Raw genomic sequence first — 24,697 nt, 5'->3', positions numbered from 1 at the left:
TCATCGTGGGGTGCGGAAGTGACGTCACTCTGTGGCCCGGAAGTGATGTCATTGTGGTTCGTGGATGTGGCATCTTAGCGGGGCGGCGCTGGCATGGTCGAGTGCTGGTCCAGGCGCATATCAAGCATGCTGTGATCTTTGCCCGCGAGGCAGAAGTAGGGCTGCCAAGATTGGGGAGGTCAGAAGTTGCTGCGGAGTGGGGCTGGTCGTAGAGGGCTGCTGAACTGCTGGCAGGCTTTGAAAGGCATACTTTAGTGAAATGGCCTTTCTTACCACATCTTGAGAAGTACTGATTTCTGGCCGGGGAGTTTCGGTGCGATTGTCGATCTGACCCACACCGGGACCCACAGGCGTAGGGTGCCTGCAGCAGCGATATTCTCATCCAACATCTGGTTTTAGCCCACAGCTCAGTCTGTACTGACCACATAGAAGCCTGGGGAATCCTGGAGTCAAAGGCTTCAGTGTGCAGGACTTCTAACTCCAGGACTTGGACTACCTCCACTGTTTTGGCCAGGAAGTAGATATTGTCCTCCAGCAGCTTCTGCCTGATGGCTTTCTAGCATAGAACATGGACACAGGCATCTCTGATGATCAACTTTTTGACCTCCCTTTCATTCACCCCGGGTTCTGCCAAGCAAGGTCTGGCTCCCAGGTAGGACTCGGCTGTCTCTCCAGGCTGCTGGGCACGAATACTCAGAAGGTACCTTGCTCAAACCACGTTTGTGGGAGGTTTTTACATGGTTTCCAGGGTGTTCATTGCTTCAGAGTACTTGGTGCAGTCTTTGAGGGCCTGGAAAGCTTGTGGACCCAGTTTCAAGCGGAGTAAGACGAGCCCTTTCCTGTCAGAGTCTAGGATGTCATCAGCGTGTGCCTTGCTGATCACTTCGACCATGTGCTTCCAGATTTCGAAGTGTGACTGTGCTTTCGGATGACGTGGGTCGGCTTCGAGCTTATCCATTAAAGCTTCAAATTTTATGTGGAATAAATTGTGATGTGCTATCGAGCTGAACGGCAGACACAAAACATAAAGACTGTTCAACAGGCTTTATTCCACATAAACTTCCACAGAGCTGGCTCTGAGACTGACCTTGAGGGGCCTGATCTAGCTTATATCCTGGAGAATGATTGGCAGCTGACCGGGTGGGACTTGGTCCATTCAGCTTGGCTGATTGATAGCCGGCCAGGTGTTGCTCTTCTGCAGGTGCACAGGTTGCCCCCTGCAGTCAGCTAATGGTGTATCACCACAAAAGTGCAACAAGGAATTCTGGCAATAGGAGTAAATAGTAAAGGGACAGGAGATCCCAACTTTTGCTATTTAATTCAGTTATTATTTATAATATTTAACAGTGAACTTTTGGAGACAAAAAGCAGATGGTCTTGATGACAATAGATAAATTGATGTCATTCTCATCATTCTTGAATATTCAAGATTCAATTTATTTTTATCAAATAAAGTTAGTGCAATATTACACAAAATTTGTTTTCATCTGCCGTAAGGCAGACAGATTCGCCGTTGGCAGAAATTGCCTGAAAGTCTTATTACAGTCAGAGAAAGAGAATCAGAAGAGATTCCCCAGAGTCACATGGATTCACCTCCAGATCACCCATAGCCCCTCCAGTCACACAGAGTCCAATCCAAATCATCAGTAGCCTGAGCTCCAGGTCCGAACCTCCAAAACGATCAGGAACCCTTCAGTGCCCTCACCACCCTCTCATATTCCATATCTGATACCTGGTGCCCCGTGAGCCAGTCTGGTGTGAATCCCTTGACCACAGTCACCTGCAGCCTGCATGGGTTCCTCACCGTGAGTTTCTAACAGTGAGTCGCCTGTTTTTCAGCCGCAGAACCCTCCTCCCCCCCCCCCCCCACTGGTCCGCTGCCATCACCGTCCCATGGGTCTTCTCCTCTGTATCTTCTTCTCAAATGGTGGTGGGGGGGGGGGCAGTGGGGTTGGTCTCCCCATTTTCTGGTGCCCTGCATCACTCCTCTACTTCCCTGGCATCTGTAACCCCTCATGGCTGCTGCCAATCATAGGCGCTGCCATCTTGGGCCAGTCCCTGCAGTCATATAAAATCACCAAAGGTCTTTTAAAGCCTATATATGGAGCACTGTGAGTCTGCTCCCCACCCTTCATGCGTTCATATCAATGGAAGTACTGCTGTTGCAGCAGCTCCAGTAGCCTCAGAATTTTTCTATCCAGCCAAAAAATATTAAATCTAAGCAGTACGATGGCATAATTTTCAATTCTGTACAATTGGTTAGCTTATTAATTTACTACAACAGAGAAGGAAGCCATTTGATCTATCGGTCTATGCCAGCTCCCAGCAGAACAACCCCTTCAGTCCTTTCCTCTCTTATTTTCCTGTAGCTCTGAAATGTACTCTCTCTCTCACATTTGAATGTTTACTAATCTTTTTCACATTTTTATTACGTAGAACCATGGAACATTACAGCATAGAAACGGGTAACTTCAGCCCTTCTAGTCTGTGCCAAACCATTATTTTTTTGCCTAATCCCACTGACCAGCGCCAAAGTTCATTGCCCTCCATACCTCTCCCATCCATGCACCAGTCCAAATTCTTCTTGAATGTTAAAATTGAGCCTACATTCACCACTTCATTTGGAAGCTTGTTCCACACTCCCACTACTCTCTGTGTGAAGAAGTTCCCCCTCATGTTCCCTCTAAACATTTCCCATTTCACTTTTAACTTGTGTCTTCTGGTTTGCCTTTCACCTATCCTCAGTGGGGGAAAAAAGCATATATTTACTCTGTCAATCCCCCTCATAATTACCTCTATCAAATCTCCCGCCATTCTTCCATACTCCAGGGAATAAAGTCCTAACTTGTTTAACCTTTCCCTCTAACTCAGTTCCTAAAGTCTGGACAACATCTTAGTAAATCTTCCCTGCACTCTGTCTATCTTATTGATATCTTTCATGTAGTTAGGTGACCAAAACTTCACACGATATTCCATTTTGGCCTCACCAATGTCTTGCACAACTTTACCATAACACCCTAACTCCTATATGCAATACTTTGATTTATGAAGGTCAATATGCCAGAAGCTCTCTTTACAACCCTATCTATCTATGATGCCACTTTCAGGGGATCATGTACCTATCTGTATTCCCAGATCCCTCTGTTCTATCACAGTCCTCAGTGCCCTACCATTTACTGTGTATGTCTTTTCTTGATTTGTCCTTACAAAATGCAACACCTCACACTTGACTGCATTTAATTCCATCTGCCATTTTTTCAACCCATTATACCAGCTGTTCCAGATCCTTCTGCAAGCTTTGAAAACCTTCTTCACAGTCCACAATGCCTCCAAACTTAGTGTCATCTGCAAACTTGCTGATTCACATTATCATCCAGATTATTAATATAGATGACAAACAACAATGGTTCCAGGACTGATCCCTAAGGCACACCACTAGTCACAGGCCTCCAATCTGAGAAGCAATCATCCACCATTATTATCTGGCGTCTCCCGTCCAGCCGTTGTTGGATCCAGTTCATTACTTCAACTAACGTCTGAACCATCATGCATTACCTCCTGTGTGGGATCTTGTCAAAGGCCTTACTAAAGTCCAAGTAGACTACATCTAAACCCTTTCTTTGTCAACTTTCCTGGTAACCTTGGAAAAACTCCTAGTTAAACTCTACAAGATTGATCAACTATGACCTACCATGCAGAAAGCCATGTTGACAATCTCTAATCAGTATCTGGCTATCCAAATAATTGTATATCCAATCTTTTGGAACACCTTCTAATAATTTATCTACTACTGACATCAGGTTACCAGCCTATACTTACCAGGATGACATTTGGAGATTTTCTTAAACAACAGAACAACGTGAGCTACCCTCCAATCCTTCGGCATCACCTCCGTGGCTAAGGACATTTTAAATATTTCTGCCAGAGTCCCTCAAATTTCTACATTAGCCTCCCTCACGAGGGAATATCTGGTCAGGCCCTGGGGATTTATCCACCCTTATTTGCTTTAAGACACTAAGCACTTCCTCCTCTTTCATCTCTATTAGTTCCATGTCCTCACTGATTGTTTTCCACACTTTGTATGACTCTGTACTCATTTCCTGAGTGAATACTGATTAAAAGAAAACATTTAAGATCTTCACCAATCTCTTTTGGCTCTATACAAAGTTGACGTCAAGGGAACCAATGTTGTACCTTTCTATTCTTTTGCTCTTAATATACCTGTAGAAACACTCATGATTGTCTTTCATGTTCATGTTGCCAAAGCAACCTCATGTCTTTTTTTTTACTCTTCCTGATTTTTCTTTCATTTTTTTGTACTCCTCACGTATCTCATTTGCTCCATGTTGTCTATACCTGCTACACACCTCTCTCTTCCAAACCAAATACCCAAAATCTCTTGAAAACCAAGGTTCCCTATGCCTGCTAGACTTGCCTTTAATTCTGACAGGAACATAAAAACACTGTTCTCTCAAAATTTCACCTTTTTAAGATCTACCACTTACCTCGCACATCCTTGCCAGAAAACAAGAAAACAACTTAACCCAATCCACACATTCTAGATCCTTTCTCATTTCCTCAAAAATGAGGAAATTACTCCATGAATGTGGTAATAACTTTCCTGTTCCTCAGCTCTACCCATATAGCCTTAGAAGACGAGCCCTCTGGTCTGTCCAGCTTAAGCACAGCAGTTATATTTTCCCTGACGAACAATGCCACTCCTCCCCCTTTCATTCTTCCGCCCCCCCTGTATCTAAAGTAACAGAAGCCTAGAATATTGAATCATGCTTCTCCTGCAACCCACTTTCACTGATGGCCACAATGACATAATTCCTCGTGCCAATCCATACTCTAAGCTTGTCTGCTTTTCCTACAATATTCTTTGCATTGAAATAGATTTACCTGAGAACATTTCCACCATGTACAACCTGATGATTTCTAATGGTGCATGCAATTTTAATATAATCTTTTCCCTCCTCCATTCCTCTATCTGCTCTGGCACTCTGGTTCCCCTCCCCCTGCAAATCTAATTTAAAACCAATAGAGCAGCATGAGCATATCTTCCCACTGGGGTATTAGCCCCCCTCCAGTTCAGATGCAAACCCCACCTTTCCTGGAGGAGAGCCTGAAGTCCTCCCTCCTGCACCAAATCTTTAGACATGTGTTAAGCTGCATTATTATCTTATTTCTAAACTCACCTGCACATGGCACAGATAGCAGTCCTGAGATCACTACCTTGGAGATCCTGCCCTTCAACCTAGTGCTGAACTCCCTGAACTCTCCTTGTAGGTCCTCCTCACCCTTCCTACCCATGTCATTGGTCCCTATATGGACAACAACATCTGGTTGCTCACCTTCCGTGAACTTGATCTGAGATAGCTGGGATCCTGGCACCAGGGAGGCAACATACCATCTGGGATACTCAATCTGTCCCACAGAATCTCTTATCTGTCTCCCTATGGATCCCCTATCACTGCTGCTTGCCTCTTTTCTCTTTTACCTTAGCCACTGGTCCCAACCATGTCAGAGACCTTACTGCCGTGGCTTGTCCCTGGTAGTTTGTCCCACTCATCAGTATCCAAAATGGTATATATATATTATTGAGGGGAACAGGCACTGCCTGCCTGTTCTCTTTCCTTCTCCTGACAGTCACCCATCTACCCTTCTCCTGCTTCCTAGGTGTGATAGTGTCCCTGTAACTCTGTCTATCGCTCCCTCTGCCTCCCGAATGATCTTTAACTTGACTTGTCAGGAGCTGCAGCTGGATGCGCTTCTTGCTGATGAAGTTGTCAGGGATCCTGCTGGCTTCCCTGATGACCCACATTCTATAAAAGGAATGTCCCCCTGCCTTGGCTGCCATTCCCACTGTTTATAACTAGAGAAAAAAAATATCTAAATCCCGCCCTTGCATGTGCCTACCTGCTGAATCCTTTTTGTTCCTTGAACAGGGAGGACCTTTCTTACTTCAACTCCTACTATCCCTCACCTTTTACCTGTTCTCACCAAAGCCTGTTGAACCAAAGCCATACCAGTCTGACACAGCCCATTCCGGTGATGACCACTCTTTTGATTGTTTGTTATTATCTTCATTCTTATTAGGCTAGTTTAAGAGCTAACTTTAAATTTGGAAAATTGACCCCACAATTTGACTTCCTTTGCTAAATCTTCATTCATGTTCCATATTTACTTGGAATTTTAATTTTAATTCTTAATGACCATCTATTATTGATTCAAATCATCATCATGGAGTGAAGGGAAAATATTTTGCATTCACAATTTATTTGAATATTCGCGATCATCATGACAGGTTCAGGCTTTGATCCGATGCATCACAGAGGAAGCAAAAATAGCTCTTGTTTACTGCCAAATCATAACATTTGGAAAAGGATTGGGAGAGAATGGAGAGTATGTTCCCTTGCTGTTTTGAATAATGAATAGCAAAGTTAGTTCAGGAAGCTCTGCTGGCTACTTTAGAATTTGATGGCCTCAAATGAACAAGTGTACTGGCATGGAGAGTAAATTTATTTTGGAACTCTAAATGATTTGCACTGCTTCAGTGATATAAATGACAGTAATAGAGCTATTCATGAGTTTATCACTTCATTGCTGATAATTGGTAGCCATAAAATGGCATGACTTTAGTCCAATAGATAGTCATGCAACCAAAATATTTAAAAATAATTAGATGATTACAATTTTTGAGTTTAAAAGGCCACCACATTTGACACAATTTATTGTTTTATTTAACCAGTTTGAACTGTTTCTGACTTTGTTTGTATTTCTGTCCTTCTTCTTTCTTCTTTGGCTTGGCTTCGCGGACGAAGATTTATGGAGGGGGTAAAAGTCCACGTCAGCTGCAGGCTCGTTTGTGGCTGACCAGTCCGATGCGGGACAGGCAGACACGATTGCAGCGGTTGCAAGGGAAAATTGGTTGGTTGGGGTTGGGTGTTGGGTTTTTCCTCCTTTGCCTTTTGTCAGTGAGGTGGGCTCTGCGGTCTTCTTCAAAGGAGGCTGCTGCCCGCCAAACTGTGAGGCGCCAAGATGCACGGTTTGAGGCGTTATCAGCCCACTGGCGGTGGTCAATGTGGCAGGCACCAAGAGATTTCTTTAGGCAGTCCTTGTACCTTTTCTTTGGTGCACCTCTGTCACGGTGGCCAGTGGAGAGCTCGCCATATAATACGATCTTGGGAAGGCGATGGTCCTCCATTCTGGAGACGTGACCCATCCAGCGCAGCTGGATCTTCAGCAGCGTGGACTCGATTTCTGTCCTACTGCTTGAATAACTAGACTAAATGTAGTAAATAGCATTCTAGTAGTACTACATGGGAAATAAGTTAAATCTTCAAAACATGATTCATATGAATTTCAATATAAATTCAATATGGAGATTGCTGTTTTATCATTCGTAGGTTATTTAATACCACTTGGCATGACTAATGGATACTTCATATTAATAATAAAAGGATGATTTACAGCAATGCCTATAGAAGCAAATTCTGGCCAAATTGCTGATACAACTTGAAATGTAACCAGCAATTAGTTCCTATAAGGTGAAGGAGGAAATCCCAATTTATAAAGTCTTTTGGATATTTTTTTTGTTTTAACAGAATTACAATAGTTCTGCTTCTCCCAGTGTAATATAAAGTTTCTTTCTGTGCAAGGAACTTTCCAATGCATAATTCAAGTCACATTTCATGCCGTGATTATTCTTGCTGAATGTTCAAATTAACAACCATTGTAATCACTCTGCCAACCTATGGACTCAAGAAAGATCTTTAAATTAAGAGGAAAAGTTTTCCACATATGGAAGTGAAAGTGGATGTAGAGTACATTTTGGAGAATTAAAAGGTAACTATTTTATTTTGAAACTGAAAATCACTTGTTGCGCCTTAAGAATAGTGCACATCAAGTTGACAGAGTGACCTTTTGTATTGCAAGGATCTTCAAGGTTGAAAGTTAGAAAATGGTAATTGACAGTTTTTTTTCCCTAAGATTTAATGGCCAAAATATCATGATAAATATTTTTGAGTTTTACCCACTTGGTGTCCAATGCTGGCACGTGGATCCTCCAGTCAGAAATTTGGCTCGTTGAATCTGTGCCAGCTTAGATTTGGCTCTGGAACAGTTCATCAATTTTGTAAGAATAAAATGGACACACCATTTCTTCCCCAACCATATATTGTGGAGTCCAGAGAAGGAAATCAGGTGATGGTTCAGTCACCAGAAGTTGTTAGTTATGACAGAAACACATCACATGTGAAAAAGTATTATCATTGCAGCACTCTAGTGATGTTGACACCAGACGAAACTACGAGAGAGCAGAGCCGAGATGACCAGTTTGATGGACCTGGAATGCACCAGCTGGAAGGAGGAACTACTGGAAACTAGCTAGAAAGAGAAACTACTAGAAACCAGCATCAAGGCAGTAGACAAACTGAGCAGAACATCACAGTCAGCAGTCTAGAAGCGGGCCAGACAATTCCAGGAACTAGACCACAATATCAACAACGATCACCTAGGAGATTTCAAGACTTCATTATGTAGTAGTGTGGAGAACTTTGTATTTTATGGTTTGGAAATCTGTGTTTTGTAAATCATCCAGGAAAATATGTGATTTGGAAATTGGAGTTGATATTGGTATTGGAAATCATCTGTATTGAAAGTTGACAGGTTTAAAAGTAGTTTAAGCATCATTCATATATTTGATGATCCTTTTATTTGATAAGGGAGGGATGTCATAGTGACAAATAATATCATTTAGTTATCAACTATAATGCCTTGCAGGGTAATATAGATTGGTTATCGACTGTTATGGCTGGCATGTTGCACAGGACCATGAGGGAGTAAAAAAACAGTAATGGTGGAATCAAAACTGAGCATATTGGAACTCAACCTAAGAGTTTTGACATTATTTGACCTTAGGATTCAACAACTCCTGCAAAGAAGTCCTCCCCAGTAGAAGGAAATTTGTTGGTGGAGGGGGAATTTGATGTTATGAATGATAAATGAAGACTTAGTAAGTTGGTGTATGATCTGCATAAATTCTTTATTCTGCTTGGTAATGTGGGATCAGACCTTGACAGGTCTGTCAGAATAAAGCTGTCAGCAAATAAGAAATTTGGTGCATATGTGCATTGTACAATATTTATGACAATAAACTCATCATCATTGAGATTTTTCTTCCAGCTGGGTAGCCAAGGAAAAACTAATGCTATTTCTACAAATAGAATCCAAATTCCCGTTTCTATTATGGGATGCTCCTTACCCTTTCACTCTTTTTAATCTGAGTGTCTTCATGAATTCATTGGCAGTGCAAACGATCACAACATATTAATCTCCTTCATCATATTTATACATATAAGCATGGGTAGAAAAAATGCACATGAACAAATTACCCTAGTATATCCCCTTCATGACTCTATTAATTTTTCCTTTGACTGTAATTGTGCACCTCTCCATTGCTTGCAAAATGGCTCTGGCATGTTCTGTTATCTTGTAGTAGCGCAGATTGTTCAACAAGATTATCTTAAGCAGCTGTGGATCTGTAAGGCCTGGTTTCAGACTTCACTCTTGCAATATTTTGTAGCTGTCTGGATTTGCAATAGTAGGTTTGACTGAAAACTTGCCGATGACAACACAGTTGTTGGCAGAATCACAAAATGCAATGAGCAAGCGTACAGGAAGGAGACAGATCAGCTCATTGAATGGTGTAACAACAACAACCTTGTGCTCAACAACAGCAAAACCAAGGAGATGATTGTGGACTTCAGGAGAAAGTTAGGGGAACATGACCCAGACCTCATTGAGGGGTCAGTAGTAGAGAGAGTCAAGAACCTCCAATTCCTGGGGTTCAACATCTCCAATCACAAAGAAGGTTCATCAGTGGCTATACTTTGTGAGGTGTCTGAGGAGATTCGGTATGTCACTGAAGACTCTCAAACTTCTACAGGTGTACCATGGAGAGCATTTTGGCTGATTGCATCACTGTCTGGTATAGAAGCACCAACTCTCAGGACAAGAATAAACCGAGAGGGTTGTTAACTCGGCCTGCAATATCACAGGCACCCGACTTCACTCCATCAATGACATCTATATGAGGCGGTCTCTTAAATGTCCTCAAAGACCCCACCACCCAGGCCATGCCCTCTTCACTCTGCTACCATTGGAAAAAAAGGTACAGGAGCCTAAAGATGAGCACTCAATGACACAAGGGTAGCTTTTTCCCTGCTGTAATCAGATTCCTGAATAATCACCAAACCAAAGCACTCCCTTACTTTTCGTGCACTTTTTAATTTTTGTAGTAATGTTGTAAGATGGTTATAATATGAATGTTTGCCCTGTGATGCTGCCACAAAACACCAAATTTCATAACTTGTTCATGACAATAAATTCTGATTCTGAAGTTAGAGTAACAAGGATGGTGGCCTGATTCTTATCTCCCTTAGGCAATGGAGTGGTGTCCAAGGAGCCAATGCCTCTTCCCCTTTTGAAGTGCTGGAATAGATGAATGCACTGAAACAAGGAATCAGGTTTATTGTCACGAACATGTATTATGAAATTTGTTGTTCTGCGGTACACAATTACTATAAATTAGAATTTTGTAAATATAAGATTTTTTTTTAAATTAAAACTGGTGCAAAAAAATGGAAAAAGTGACGTAGTGTCCATAGATCCATTCTCCATTAAGAAATCTGATGGTGGAAAAGAAGGAGTTGTTTTTGTAGTGTTGTGTGTCTCTTCAAGCTTTTGTTCTTCCAGCCTGATGATAGCAGGATGCCATGGCTTGGTTGGTGAGTGTCATTGATTGAACCTTCTTTCTGATGTACCACCTCTTAAAGATGTCCTTTACAGAGTGAAAACTAATGCCCTTGATGGTGGTGGTTTAGTTTGCAACCCTTTGTAGCCTGTTCTTGTCCTACAAATTGGCATCTCCACACCTGACAGTGATGCAACCAGTTAGAATGGTCTCCACTTTACACCTATAGAAATTGGCAAGAATGTTTAGTGATAATCCAAATTCCCTCAAACTTCTGATGAAATTAAGCTGCTGGCTTGCCTCCTTCATGATTGCAACAACATGATGGTACCAGGAGAGGTCTTCTGAGAGGTTGACATCCATGGATTTGAAATTTCTTCCCTTCTCCATTGCTACCCTCCATTGTGTTCTCCAGGCTTCCCCTTTGTGAAGTCTACGATCAATTCATTAGCATTATCATGAGGAAAAGTTATTTTGAAGATTCTGAAGAACCAAAGGAAGGTGTGCCAATGCAATTAATTGAAGTAAGAGAGATCATAAAAATAGTTGGTTAATCACCTGCACAAACTTTTCCATGCATAAAGGTTGTGTGACCTCTTCATCATTCTCACCATTCTGAATTAAGAAATATTGTAAATAGTTTTAAAGCCTCTATAACAACAGCATTATGAAATAACAAACTTAACAAATGTAGACCCAAATCACTATTCAAATACGTTATCCAATGCTAATTCTAAGAACATCATTGTAATTAATCATCTGTCAACCAAGTGAATGAAGAGTTGCCGAATAATGCTGCTACATTGCTTTCCTTACCTAATTTTATTCCCATTAAGTGGAACTGGATATGCCCGACTGCAGGATATTTATGTAGGGTGTATACTTTATCCAACAGTAGTTGGGTGATCATGATTACAGTTTCATTGCAGGTGCAATGAATGCTTCTGAGTGTTACATAAAAATAAATCTGCTGGAGGAATTCAGTGGGTTGAGACGCATAAATGGGAGAAACAAAATTGTCATTTTCAGGTTGGAACCTTTCATCAAAACTATTGAGTTCCACCCACAATTGACATTTGTTCTACATTCCTGTATCTGAAGTATCTTGTGGCTTCTGTATGTTTAGAAATAATATTTATAATTGTGGCCTTACAATTTTCATCTTATTGTTTGTAAGTGAATGAATAATCAAGAAATATGGTGTTGTCAGAATATTTTGATACTCCAGTGATGGATTGTGATCTATTTAATTGATCTAAAATACTAATAAGGTAAAACAGGGGTAAAACAAAAAAAAACACACACAAATGCTGGAGTAACTCAGCAGGTCAAACAGTGCCTTTATGTAGCAAAGGTGAAGATACATCACCAACAGAGGCTTGAGCACTTCATCAAGGTGTGGGGAAACAATACTAATAAGTTGAGTAATGTAGTTCCATTGGTTATTCTAAATACTATGTGTTCTCTGTGTGTTTATTCTACTAAATTGTAACCAATTTAAATTATAGGATTCAAGACAAGAAAGCGTCATGTAATTGGAGAACCGACTAGTCGTGCTGGAAAATGTCCACATCTTATTGAAGCCATTCATTGTGAGGACCCAATGTGCTTTCATTGGGATCTGCTTGAAGAAAGTTGTGTGGTAGAAAATAATCAAACATGTGGGCAAGGTTCTTACAAGGAAAGGATTTTGTGCAAGAATCATCAAGGTTAGTTGCAATCAATATGAAAAGGCTCAGTTTACCAAATACGATTGTATATTTTTCATTGAACTCTTAACATTCCTTTTAGTTGTAAACTTTTCTCTCTCAATTTGCTTTGGTTTTTGATTATATTTTTGTTTCTTATCTGTTCTCAATATTTTCTCAAGTGAAAGTTATTACCCAATATCTCGCTGTGAACTCTTCATTTGCTTATTATTATTACTGAATGTAAAATGTTTTCTCTAGATAATTTACAGGCTGAAAGGGCTGCATGACGTGTGGCTGGCCGACTCATGCTCTTATGAACAAACAGCAATTTTCTCAATGTTTTGGGAAAATTAAAGAGTAATAATATTGATGATGTTTTTGACACTCCTGTGTGCTTCGATTCCACGTATCATTAATTTCACGTATCATATGCTTTAATTCCACGTATCATTCCTACACTGACATCTATGGCTTCATGCACTGCCAAACCGAGGCTTCCTGCAAATTGAAGGGACAACACCTAATATTCTGTCTGGGCACTCTCCAAGCAGATGGCATTAACATCAACTCCTCCATTTCTCATGAAACCTTTTCCCCTTGTCTCTCTCTTTCCCTGCCTCTCTGATTCCATCCTTTCAGCTTCCCGCCCCATTCCCTTCCCTCTCCATTCAGAGAGGTGTCCCTTCCCACCATCACTTTTTCTTTTCTACCCTCCCATGTATATCCATATATTAACTCCTGCTTGTTGGTCTGTGCTCCTTTCCCCTGCCATTCCTCCCTCCTCTCCTCTCCAGCTTGCTCTTTTCTCATATTTTGATGAAAGGCTCAGGTCAAAAATGATGGTTATACTGTATATCTTTGTTTCCTATAAACGCTGCATAACCTGCAGAAATTCTCTTATATATTGCAGCCCAAGGAGTCTCATTAATGTTGTATTTTTGATAGATTCTCAATATTGCTGAAACTTCCTGAGAGACCTTATCATGAAATTCAAATGGGCAACACATTAATTGACTCCTTCAAGCTATGTGGTTTGAAGACATTTTCACAAAGACTAAATATTTCTTGTGAGCGGTTGGGAGTGGAAATTTTACTCAAAAATAAAAGCAACATTGAATAATTTCAAGGCACATAATGGAGTCCTTAGGCAAGATAAGTATTGCAGCTTCACCAGTTGTCTTACAAAGTCAAAGTATTTATATATGTGAACAAGGAGGTTTATCAAGGTTTCCATTTGAAAACACATCTCCACATTATGGGAATGTATCAGCTTGACAATGTTAGCAGATTAATTGAACATTCTCTGCAGAATTCATTAAAGTAACAGAGAGCTATCGGTTGTTGATACAGCAAAACAAAAAAAATGTTCAAGAAAATGACTCTGCTTCTGAACATTTCACAAGGAAAGACAATTTTTACGCTGGAATAGAAGATTGCAATAGCTGATTAGAACTGTTGAAGGAAAGGATAGATACAGCTAGAATTCATGTAATGATAGCCTCTCTCATTGACAATGTGCTTAAATTTTAATTAGAATAAGTCTTAAGATAAACTCAGTCATGGTTACAACTTAATGTATGTATTGTTAATTCCTTGAAAACGAAGTTGTTCCAATACAACTCCTTCATTAAAAAAATTACTTTCTTTAAAAACTTCCTGAGCTATGGCCAAGTATTATCGCATTAAAGGATTAGCACATCCTTTCTTGTAATATTTCTTGGTAGAATAATGAATGGCCAGGATTTGGTGCTGAGATCAGGATTGGTTTGGAGTGCTTGTGGATTATCCACAATATTTTCCAAAGATGCCATAAAATTATATCTTCCACATTAATTTGAATATTCAGTGTAGAAACAAGATATTTAGCCCAATTGAACGATCCCAGTATGAGATGCCGCCCTCCCTATTTAATCTGATTCTAGCTGCATCCTTCTTCCTCATATGCTTTCCTTGCTTCTCCTTTAATACATCTCTTTTTTTTGGTAATTGTTGACTCTGCTTGTTCATGAATGCAGTGCCTGTTTGCACTCTGTTTTCAAGCTTATGATTTAAACTTTAAAACAATATTACAATCCACACTGATTACCTGAGGTCTACTTTAAACCGACCAGTGTTACCTTTCCTGTCTGACACTCTTTCTTCATTCACAACTCCATTCTCTTATTTTTCCGTTATTTTTCACATTGCCCTCTTTCCTGTCTGTTGGATTGTCCTGAAGAACAAGACAAAGCTCTATGGAGGTAGCATTCACAGCAGCCATTAAGGATCTCAGAGTAAATTGATGGGCCAGGAGCTGAGGGTCATCTGAGTGCTCAACATGCATTGATGTGGGAGATTGAAAGCTCTGGAATTACGCATTGCACCAGCTGAGATCCTGTCAGATGTTTGACAACTGTCATATAGAAGTCAAAGCCAAAGAAAAAGCAAATGAAAGACCTACAAGGAAGGAAAAGCAATAGTGGGAAGCGATGGATAAGAAGGTCATTAGGAAGGAAAAGGTGAACTTTGAAAGGAAGCCAGAAAATAATTATCAAAAAGGATACCAAAAGCTTTTTTTAAAGTATATATTGAAGAAAAAGAGGACTGATAGAAAATGGCTTGGGATAAATTTCCAACATGGAAATACGCCCATGTTCAGGCACGTATGTGTGACCTCAAGGCGACAGGCGGTGCTACTGCACCACTCGCACCGCCTCCCTCAGCTCTGGAGGAAGGCTCCTGACACTGCTCTCCATAAAAGCAACACTGGAGTAGCCTTGTAGGCTTTCCCCATAAAAGGCAAGTTTGCCTTTTTTGTTCCTTGTTGAGCCAACTTCACTGCAGCATCACCCCATAATAAGGGCGATAGCTATACACTGTTTGACCTACTGAGTTTCTCCAGCATTGGGTTTTAACTTCAACCATGGTGTCTGCAGACTTTTGTGTTTTACCAATGGGAGACAAGGAGATGGCTGAGGAACTGAATGTGTTTTGCATCAGTATTCACTGTGGAAGACATAAGCAGTATGCCAGACTTTCAAGGGTGTCAGGGATGAAAGGTAAGTGCAGTTAAATCATCCAGAGAAAGTGTTTGGGAAGCTGAATTTTCTAAGTGTAGATAAGTCTCCCAACCAGATGGAATGCATTTTCGGGTTCTGAAAGAAGCAGCTATCGAGATTGTGAATGATTTTGTAATGATCTTCGAAGAATCAATAGATTCTGACATGGTTCTGGAGGAATTGCAAAAATCGTTTATACCGGCATAAAAATAAACCAAAAAAGGTGACTCAACCGTGGATAACAAGGGAAATTAGAGACAGCATTGGGTCCAAAGAGAGAGCATATCAATTGGCCAAAAAAAGTACCGCAACCGAAGACTGGGAGCAGTTCAAGATGCAGCAAAGGAGGACAAAGGGATTAATCAAGAGAGCAAAAATAAATTACGAAAGTAAGCTTGTGGCAAACATAAAAACCGACTGCAAAAGCTTTTATAAATATGTCAAGAGGAAAAGATTGGTGAAATCCAGAGTAGGTCCTTTGCAGTCGGAATCAGGGGAATATATAGTGGGGAATAAGGAAATGGCAGACCAATTAAATTCTTACTTTAGTTCTGTTTTTACAAGAGAGGATACAAATAACCTCCCAAGGATGTTGGGAAACATAGAGACTAATGCAAGGGAGGAACTGAAAGAAATCAGTATCTCAAAGGACATGGTCTCAGGGAAATTGATGGGATCGAAGACAGATAAATCCCAAGGGCCTGATAATTTACATCCTAGGATACTCAAGGAAGTGGCCATTCAGATAGCAGATGCTTTAAGAATTATTTTCCAGAACTCGATAGACTCAGGATCAGTACCCAAGGATTGGAGGGTAGCTAATGTTACCCCACTATTTAAAAAGGGGGGTAGAGAAAAAGCGGGGAATTATTGGCCTGTAAGCCTTAAATCAGTAGTGGGCAAAATGATGGAATCCATTATTAAGGATGTAATAGTGGAGCATATGACTAGCAGAGAAGGGATCGGACGGAGTCAACATGGATTTACAAAAGGTAAATCATGCTTGACAAATCTATTGGAATTCTTTGAGATGGTGACAGGTAAAATAGATGGGGGAGAGCCAGTGGATGTGATGTACCTGGACTTCCAAAAGGCCTTAACTAAGGTCCCGCATAAACAACTGGCTTCCAAAATCAAGGCTCATGGGATTGGGGGCAAAGTATTGATGTGGATTGAGAACTGGCTGGCAGGTAGAAGACAGAGAGTTGGGATAAATGGCTTGTTTTCTGAGTGGCAGGCGGTGACCAGTGGGGTACCACAGGGATCTGTACTGGGACCCCAGCTGTTCACAATTTACATTAATGATCTGGATGAGGGGATTGGATGTAATATCTCCAAATTTGCAGATGACACTAAGCTAGGAGGGGTTGTGTGCACGGAAGAGGGGGTCAGGAAGCTCTAGTGTGATTTGGATAAATTGAGGGACTGGGCAGATACATGGCAAATGCACTACAATGTGGATAAATGTGAGGTTATCCACTTTGGTAATATAAACCGGAGGGCAGATTACTGTTTGAATGGCAATAGATTAAGAGATGGAGAAGTGCAGAGAGACCTAGGGGAACTTGTACATCAGTCTCTGAAGGCGAGCATGGAGGAACAGCAGGCGGTTAAAAAGGCAAATGGTATGTTGGCCTTCATATCAAGAGGGTTTGAGTATAGGAACAAGGATACCTTACTGCAGCTGTACAGGGCCTTGGTGAGACCACACCTGGAGTATTGTGTGCAGTTGTGGTCACCTTATCTAAGGAAGGATGTTCTTGCAATGGAGGGAGTGCAGAGGCGATTCACCAGGCTGATACCTGGAATGGCAGGAATGACTTATGAGGAAAGATTGCGCAAATTGGGATTGTACTCCCTGGAGTTTAGAAGATTGAGAGGGGATCTCATAGAGACTTATAAAATTCTGGCAGGACTGGACGGAATGGATGCAGATGGGATGTTTCCAAGGATGGGAAAATCCAGAACCCGGGGCCATGGTTTGAGGATAATAGGCAAACCATTTAGGACCGAGATGAGGAGGAATTTCTTTACCCAGAGGGTGGTGAATCTGTGGAATTCATTGCCACAGAGGGCAGTAGAGGCAGGTTCATTAAATATATTTAAGAGGGAATTAGATCTATTTCTTCAGTATAAGGGTATTAAAGGTTACGGAGAGAAGGCGGGGACGGGGTACTGAACTTTAAGATCAGCCATGATCTCGTTGAATGGCGGAGCAGGCTCGAAGGGTCGAATGACCTACTCCTGCTCCTATCTTCTATATTTCTATGACTGGAAAACTGCAAAAGTCATTTTGCTCTTTAAAAAGGGCAGGAGGCAGCAAATAATAAATTATAAACCTGTGACCCTAATATCAGTGATTGGGAAGTTGTTGAAGTTGATGGTGAAGGATGGGGGTTACAGGGTACTTGGAAGCGCATGACAAAATAGCTAAAGTCAGCATGGTTTCCTTTTGGTAAAATCTTGCTTGACAAACCTATTTCAATTTTTTGAGGAAACCTTTGACAAGGTGGTGCACTTGAGGCTACTTAACAAGATAAGAGCCCATGGAATTGCAAGAAAAGATACTAGCGTGGGTAGAGCATTGGTTGATTGGCAGGAAACAGGAATAAAGGAATCCTATTTTGGTTGGCTTCCGATTGCCAGTGATGTTCCACAGAGGTTGGTGTTGGGGTCACTTCTTATACCTTGTATGTTAACGATTTACATTGTGGAATAAATGGCTTTGAGGCTAAGTTTGCAGATGATATAAAGATAGGTGGAAGGGCAGGTAGTGAGGAGGAAAGAGATGCTACAGAGAGAGTTAGATAGATTAGGAGAATGGACAAAGTTGCAAATGAAATACAATGTTGGGAAGTGTACAGTCATGCACTTTCGTTACTGTAGAGGGAGAATATTCAAACTTTAGAGAGCAAAGGGACTTGAGAATACTTGTGCAGGATAGCCTAAAGGATAACCTCCAGGTTGAGTCAGTGGTGAAGAAGGCAAATGCAATGTTGGCATATCTAGAGAAATAGGATATAAGAGCAGGGATGTGAAGTTTAGGCATTATAAGACACTGATGAGGCTCCACTTGGAGTATGGGGGACAGTTTTGGGCCCCTTATTTTAGAAAGGATGCTCTGGCATTAGAGGGGTTTTTGAGAAGATTCACAAGAATAATTCCTGGAATGAAGGAATTAGCATATGGATAATGATTGATGGTTCTTTGTACAAAAATGAGGGATCTCATAGAAGCATTTTGCTGGTTGAAAGGTCTGGACAGAGTAGATGTGGCAAAGTTGTTTCCGTTGCTAAGGGACTCTAGGACAAGAAAACACACTTCAGGATTGAAGGGTGCCCATTTTAAACAGATGTGGAAGAATTTCTTCAGCTAGCGAGAGGTGAACCTTGGAATTTACTACCACAGGCAGCTAAGGAGGCCAGGGTTTTGGGTGTATTTAAGGCAGAGAATGATAGATAGCTGAATAATTAGGGCATCAAAGGTTATGGGGAGAAAGCTGAGGAGTGGCCTTGAGTGGGAGAATGGATCAGCTCATGATGTAATGGTGGAGCAGACTTTATGGGCTGAATGGCCTACTTCTTCTCCTATATCTTATGGTCACAATGATACAATCTAAAGTAAATATATACTGTATAAATAGTTTGGGATGATTTATCCAATTGCAGGATACTGTTCTGCAACCTCACGGCCTGGGGTAAGAAGCTATTTCCTAATCTGGCAGCTCCTGTACAACCTCCTTGATGGATGTGGGTCAAAGATAACGTGTTCTGACTGAATGGCAAGCCAGGAAGATTGTGTCTGCCATGGATCTGTTTGGTCTGTAGGAACATTGAAGTGGATCAAAACTCACATATAGGCTAGAGATGGTGAGATCTATGACCAGCCTTTCAAAGCACTCCATGATGGTAGAAGTCAGAGCGATTGGTTGATAGCCATTATTGAGCTTAATTTTGGTACTGATATGATGGTTCCTGAAGCAAGTGGGAACTGCGTCTCATAATAGGAAGAGATTAAAATGATCTGTGAATACTCATGGAAGTTAATTGGCACAAGCTCTCAGGGCACGTCCTAGAATTCCGTCAAGGCAAGTCACTGAAGTGCCAGTTCACCCAATGCAAGACTGACATGACTTCAGCAGCAGTGACCAAGGGGGCAACAGTGCTTTCAGGTGTTGATGTGGATGTCACCTCTCCACAACTCTGTTCAAAGCAAACAGTGAGCATATTTAGCTGATGGGGGAATGCTGCTTTTATGAAAGTACAATGTTGTTTTACAACATTATTAATTTTATTGATGATATCACTGGCAGGATGGAAGAAATGGAACCAAAGGATAGAGTGGATTTGGATTTCTAGATGGCATTTGATCAGGTTTCACATAAAGAGTTACTTCACAAGAGCTTACTCAGGTCATTTGGGAGAAAGAATTGACTAACAAAGAGAAAACAGAAACTCATGATGAATGTATCATTTTTTTTTGGCTGCTGCGCTGTAACTAATAGTGTGTCTAGGAATTTATTACTGAGGCCTCAACTATTTACAATCTAAATAATGACTTGGATGAAGCGACCTAGGATATTGGAACCAAATATGTTGACAGTGCAAAGATATGTGGAGAGCCAAATTTTTTTAGGAAAATACAACCACTAAGGGATATGAATTATTTTGTGAGTAGGCAAAGATTTGACTGATGAGTATAATAAGGGAATTGAGATGTAACATGTTAGTCTTTAATGAAAGAGGGATAAAATATAGAAGTGAAAAAAATCTTGCAACAGCTATACAGGATTAGTGATGAGATCACATCTGGAGTATGTCCAAACATTTTTAGCTCTTTAGTTGGGTAGGGGAATTCCTTGTATTGAAGTCTGTTATTCTGTTTAGGTTGATTCGCATGGATAGCATGCACAACAAAAGATCTTGTATCTTGTTGTACAATTCAAGTCTGAAAGGTTTTCTGGGTTGATTTCTGGGATTAAGGGGTTGCCTTACAAGGAAAGGTTGAGCAGATTGAACCTATAATCGCTGTTTCAAAGTATTAAGTCAAGTTGATCTTCGACCTTTTCGAAACCTATGCATTTGATCTAAACTTGACAGGACAGATTAAGGTAAAAATTATAACTGGTGGTGCTTAGTTTCAACAAAGGGTGTTGTGTATTTAAAATGAAGGTGTGGTTTATAAATATTTAGAATTTTCTACCTAGAGAGCTGTGGGGCCCCAATCACTAAATGTATTAGAGGCGAAGAGGAAGTGTGTTTTGGATTATAGAGGCATGAAGGAAGTTGGAGATCAGGTAGAGAAGTGGTATTGAAGCTAATAGCAGAACAGGGGTCTTTGTATTGAATGGAGGGGCTAGTTTGAAAAAAAAACATTAGGCTGATTCCTGATGCTATTTCTTCTGTTTTTAAATGAGGCAAAGCAGGATTGTATTATAGACTGCCCAATAGTCAGAGAGAATTGTGGGAGCATATCTGTAGAGAGATAGAAGACAGATGTAAGAAACAGGAAGTTGTGATAGTAGGAGATTTTAACTTTCTACATATTGACTGGGACTCCTATACTGTAAAAGGGCTGATGGCTTGGAGTTTGTCAAATGTGTTCAAGAAAGTTTTTTTAAATCAATATACAGAGGTACCAATGAGAAAGGATGTTATACTTGATCTCCTATGAGATGAGGGACACCTTCAAGTTATTGTGCATCAGTATTTACTCAGGAAACTGGTGTAGTATATAAGGAAGGAAGGGGAAAAGCAGTAGAGGCATGGAACATAGAGATTAAAGAGGAGGAGGTGCTTGCTGTCTTTACATTGAATAACAATAGATAAATCCCCAAGGCCTGACATGATATTCCCTTGGGCCTTGAGGGAGAATAGTTTAGAAATTAAAGGGGCCCTGGCAGAAATATTTAAAATTTCCTTAGCCACGTGTGAGGTGCCGGAGTGGGAGTGAGCAATGAGCTACTAACTGAAGAGGTGAATACTGGCTCAATTTTCACATTTAAGAAAAACATTTGGACTGGTACATGAATGGGAGAGATATGAAGGACTATGGACTGGGTGCCGGTCAGTGGGACTAGCCAGAATAATAGTTCAGCACAGATGAGAAGCCTTTTTTCTGTGCTGTCATGTTCTATGGTTTTAAGATAGATTTTGGGAGGTTTTTTTTCATGATGGATGTAGTCAATTTGTAGCACTTTGTGGAAATTTATAAGCTTTTGTCAAAATTTTATAATTGCAAAGCATTTTTCTGGTACAGTTGACATTGGTAATGGACCAATAATTAGTATCAATGCTTACACCAGATGAATCCTTCAAAAAGAGTGCTTTGGAAATTGATTTGGAGATCCACCCCTTTGATCTGCAACTGGTACATTATATGCTTGCTATTACAGAATCATTACCAAATTAACTGTTTCCCATTGAAATACTTACTGGATTAATCAGGACAAGGATTACAACAGATTTCCAGGAAGTTTGTGATGTTTCACTTCCAAGTGTTTTTCATCGCAAGTTATATTCGACTGATCTTAATTTTTGCTACTGCAGTCTTTTCTTACTGAAAATAACAAAAAAAAAGTGAGGTTTGTCTTTGGTGTTGTATCTTTATCTTTGCTGTATAAACCAGTGTTTCGGTATCTTATTTGAAGGGCTCAAGCCTGGAATGTTGGTTATGTATTTTTATCTTTGCTTCAGAAAAGACACTGTTTGACCTGCTGAGGTTCTCCAGCATTTTGTTTTTACTTCAATCACGGAGTTTGCAGACATTCGTGTTTTACTCAAGTTTGTCATTGGGTTGGGACTCAGGAAGAATGTTGTATTTTTGACCGCTTTGTGCAATAATGCCATCACACAGCTGCCTTTTTCTTCCCCTGATCTCTTTTTAATTTTGTCCCATTGGCTCTTCACTTAAGTGAGCAGTTAAACAGAACTCCTATAAAGCTGAAAAAAAAATGCAACTGAAATCTGTGTCAGGAACAGCTCTCCAAACAGCAGTCTTTGTCACCCTTTTATCAAAAAGAATATAATATGATTGCACGTGTCTTTTAAGAAACTTGCTCATTTTTAGAATTTGTAGCTGCAGATATCCCTTTGTCCAATTAAATAGTGTTCACCATTGTCAATGATCTTTCAACCAACCATGGTAATTAAAGGTGTAGGGACTGTGAGATGCAATTATTGTGACACTTGTGTAACCACCTGCCAGAAACATTTGAATGCTGTAGTTGAGAAGTCTGCCATTGATGTTGTTTCTACTCACTGCTAGTAGTCTACTGTCATCATTTGACAGCAAGGTGCGGCTTTATTTTCCAAAGAAAAATGTATAGATAAATCATAAATAATGTATAGGTCATTGTTGATTCTTTGTAAATGCCAGACAATTTTTACTTGATATATATTTCAGGTTTTGGTGAACAGTATAATCTTACATATCCCATTGTTTTCTGAATCAAGTCGAATTACTATAGATTATCCACATATAAGAAAGCATTATGATTTTTTTCTCTATCTATCTTTGAATGCAGAGAGCCTCTGCATTTATAATATCATATATTCTGGGAGAATTAAATGTTATAAATTTTAAGCATTTCCTGTCATAAATTGTTTGAATAAGGTATAAAGGACTATTAAATGATAAACCAATTGATAACTCCCAGCTAAAGTGGTGATAACACACGATATCCAAAATACATTTTTATCATAAAATCAGATCCTTTACAATTTGATTCAGAGAGATCTTAGCCTTTGATCCTCAATCTTGTATATTATGAGAAAGATTTGAGGTGGAAAGAATTTTAAATGTCATGAATCGTTAGAAGAATGAGAACTTTTTTTGCTGTCAGAGCAGCTGAATTGAGTAACTGTAGTGTATTTTGTTGATGCCTTTACTTTTATCCAACCAGTGACACAAGCAATGAATGGTTAGGGTGGTAAGCAGGGTTCCTATTAAGTGGGTTGCATTGCCCTGGATTGTGCATTGTTGGAGCTTTTTAATGCAATTTTCTAGTCTGTCACAGTATCTCTTGACATATACCTTTGTAGTCTGTGTCATTCTGGTTTGTCTATAAAATTCTTTTATATTACAACTTCCCAATTGACATATCAACTGGAAAGTCATCTATTAACTCTTCCTTATTGTACCGTAGTTGATCAAAAATAACCTTTTCCTCAAAATGTGGATCTAGATCCCTTGTGGACTTAAGTTTATTTAGGCACTCCACCCTGGTTTAATGGTGGTGGTAGAATGAGGCATATGAGGTTACAGAATTCTGCTGCTTTTGCTGATGGTTTACAGTGTTTGTAGCCAGAAATATGCCGAGACTATCTCATGTAGTGCCACATGTTCTCAGTGTGAAGACAGGACCTTGTTTCCACAAGGATTGTGCAGTGGTCACTTCTACTAATGCTCCCATGGGCATAGTCATCTGTTACAGGTAAGTTGATAGGAACAAGGATTTATCTCTCATGCAGGTTCGCTCACTAACTGCTGCAGACCCAACACGGTAGATGTGCCTACCAGCACTTGGCCAAATTGATAGGTGGCTGTCTTTATTTACTACTTATGAAAGACAGTGACTTTCTCCTGTGCCCTTTCTACCTTTAAAACTTCTTCCAAGAGTTGCTCAATGTGGAGGAGCACTACCGAGATGTGCACAACAAATTACAACAGGAAATAGAAAAGGTGTGTCAGAAGAGCAATGTTATGGTATTCGTGGGTTTTTTTTAAACATGTGAGTAGATTGGGAAAACCAAGTTGAGACTGAACCTCAACAGAGAGAACTTGTAGAAAGATGGCTCTTTAGAGCAGCTTGTTGATGAGCCCACTTGGGGATCGACACAAGAATCTCAATACCATCCAGGGCAAAGCAACCCTGGTGATTATGATATGATTGAGTTCAATTTGAGGTTTAACAAGGAGAAACTTAAGTTGGATCTATTGGTATTTCAGTGAAGTAAAGAGAATTACAGTGACATGACAGAGGAACTGGCCAAAGTGGATTGGAAGGGGGCACTAGTACAGAAGATGGTGGAGCAGCCATGGAGTTTCTGCAAGAAGTGAGGAAAGTGCAGGATAAATCCACACCAAAGAAAAGAAAATATTCGAATGGAAAAATGTCACAACTATGGCTGACAAAGGAAGTCAAAGCCAACATAAAAGCAAAAGGGAGGACATACAAGGAAGCAAAATTAGTGGGAAGATAGAAAATTGGA

At 40.4% G+C, this 24,697-nt stretch overlaps 1 protein-coding gene across 4 annotated transcripts in view; it reads left to right on the top strand.

Annotated features, from left to right (window-relative positions):
- thsd7ba (thrombospondin, type I, domain containing 7Ba) overlaps positions 1–24,697 on the top strand; it is a 1,034,072-nt gene that overhangs the window by 549,460 nt on the left and 459,915 nt on the right. For all 4 annotated transcript variants that reach the window (XM_069935130.1, XM_069935128.1, XM_069935129.1 and 1 more), the window contains one exon: positions 12,265–12,465. In XM_069935130.1, coding sequence (XP_069791231.1) covers positions 12,265–12,465 — 201 coding nt within the window. The remainder of the gene's footprint in view (positions 1–12,264; positions 12,466–24,697) is intronic.

The sequence above is a fragment of the Narcine bancroftii genome, chromosome 4, assembly GCF_036971445.1.
Source record: "Narcine bancroftii isolate sNarBan1 chromosome 4, sNarBan1.hap1, whole genome shotgun sequence".
Classification (NCBI taxonomy): domain Eukaryota; kingdom Metazoa; phylum Chordata; class Chondrichthyes; order Torpediniformes; family Narcinidae; genus Narcine; species Narcine bancroftii.
The sequence above is the reverse complement of the archived record's forward strand: the minus strand, read 5'-3'. Positions and strand labels throughout refer to the sequence as shown.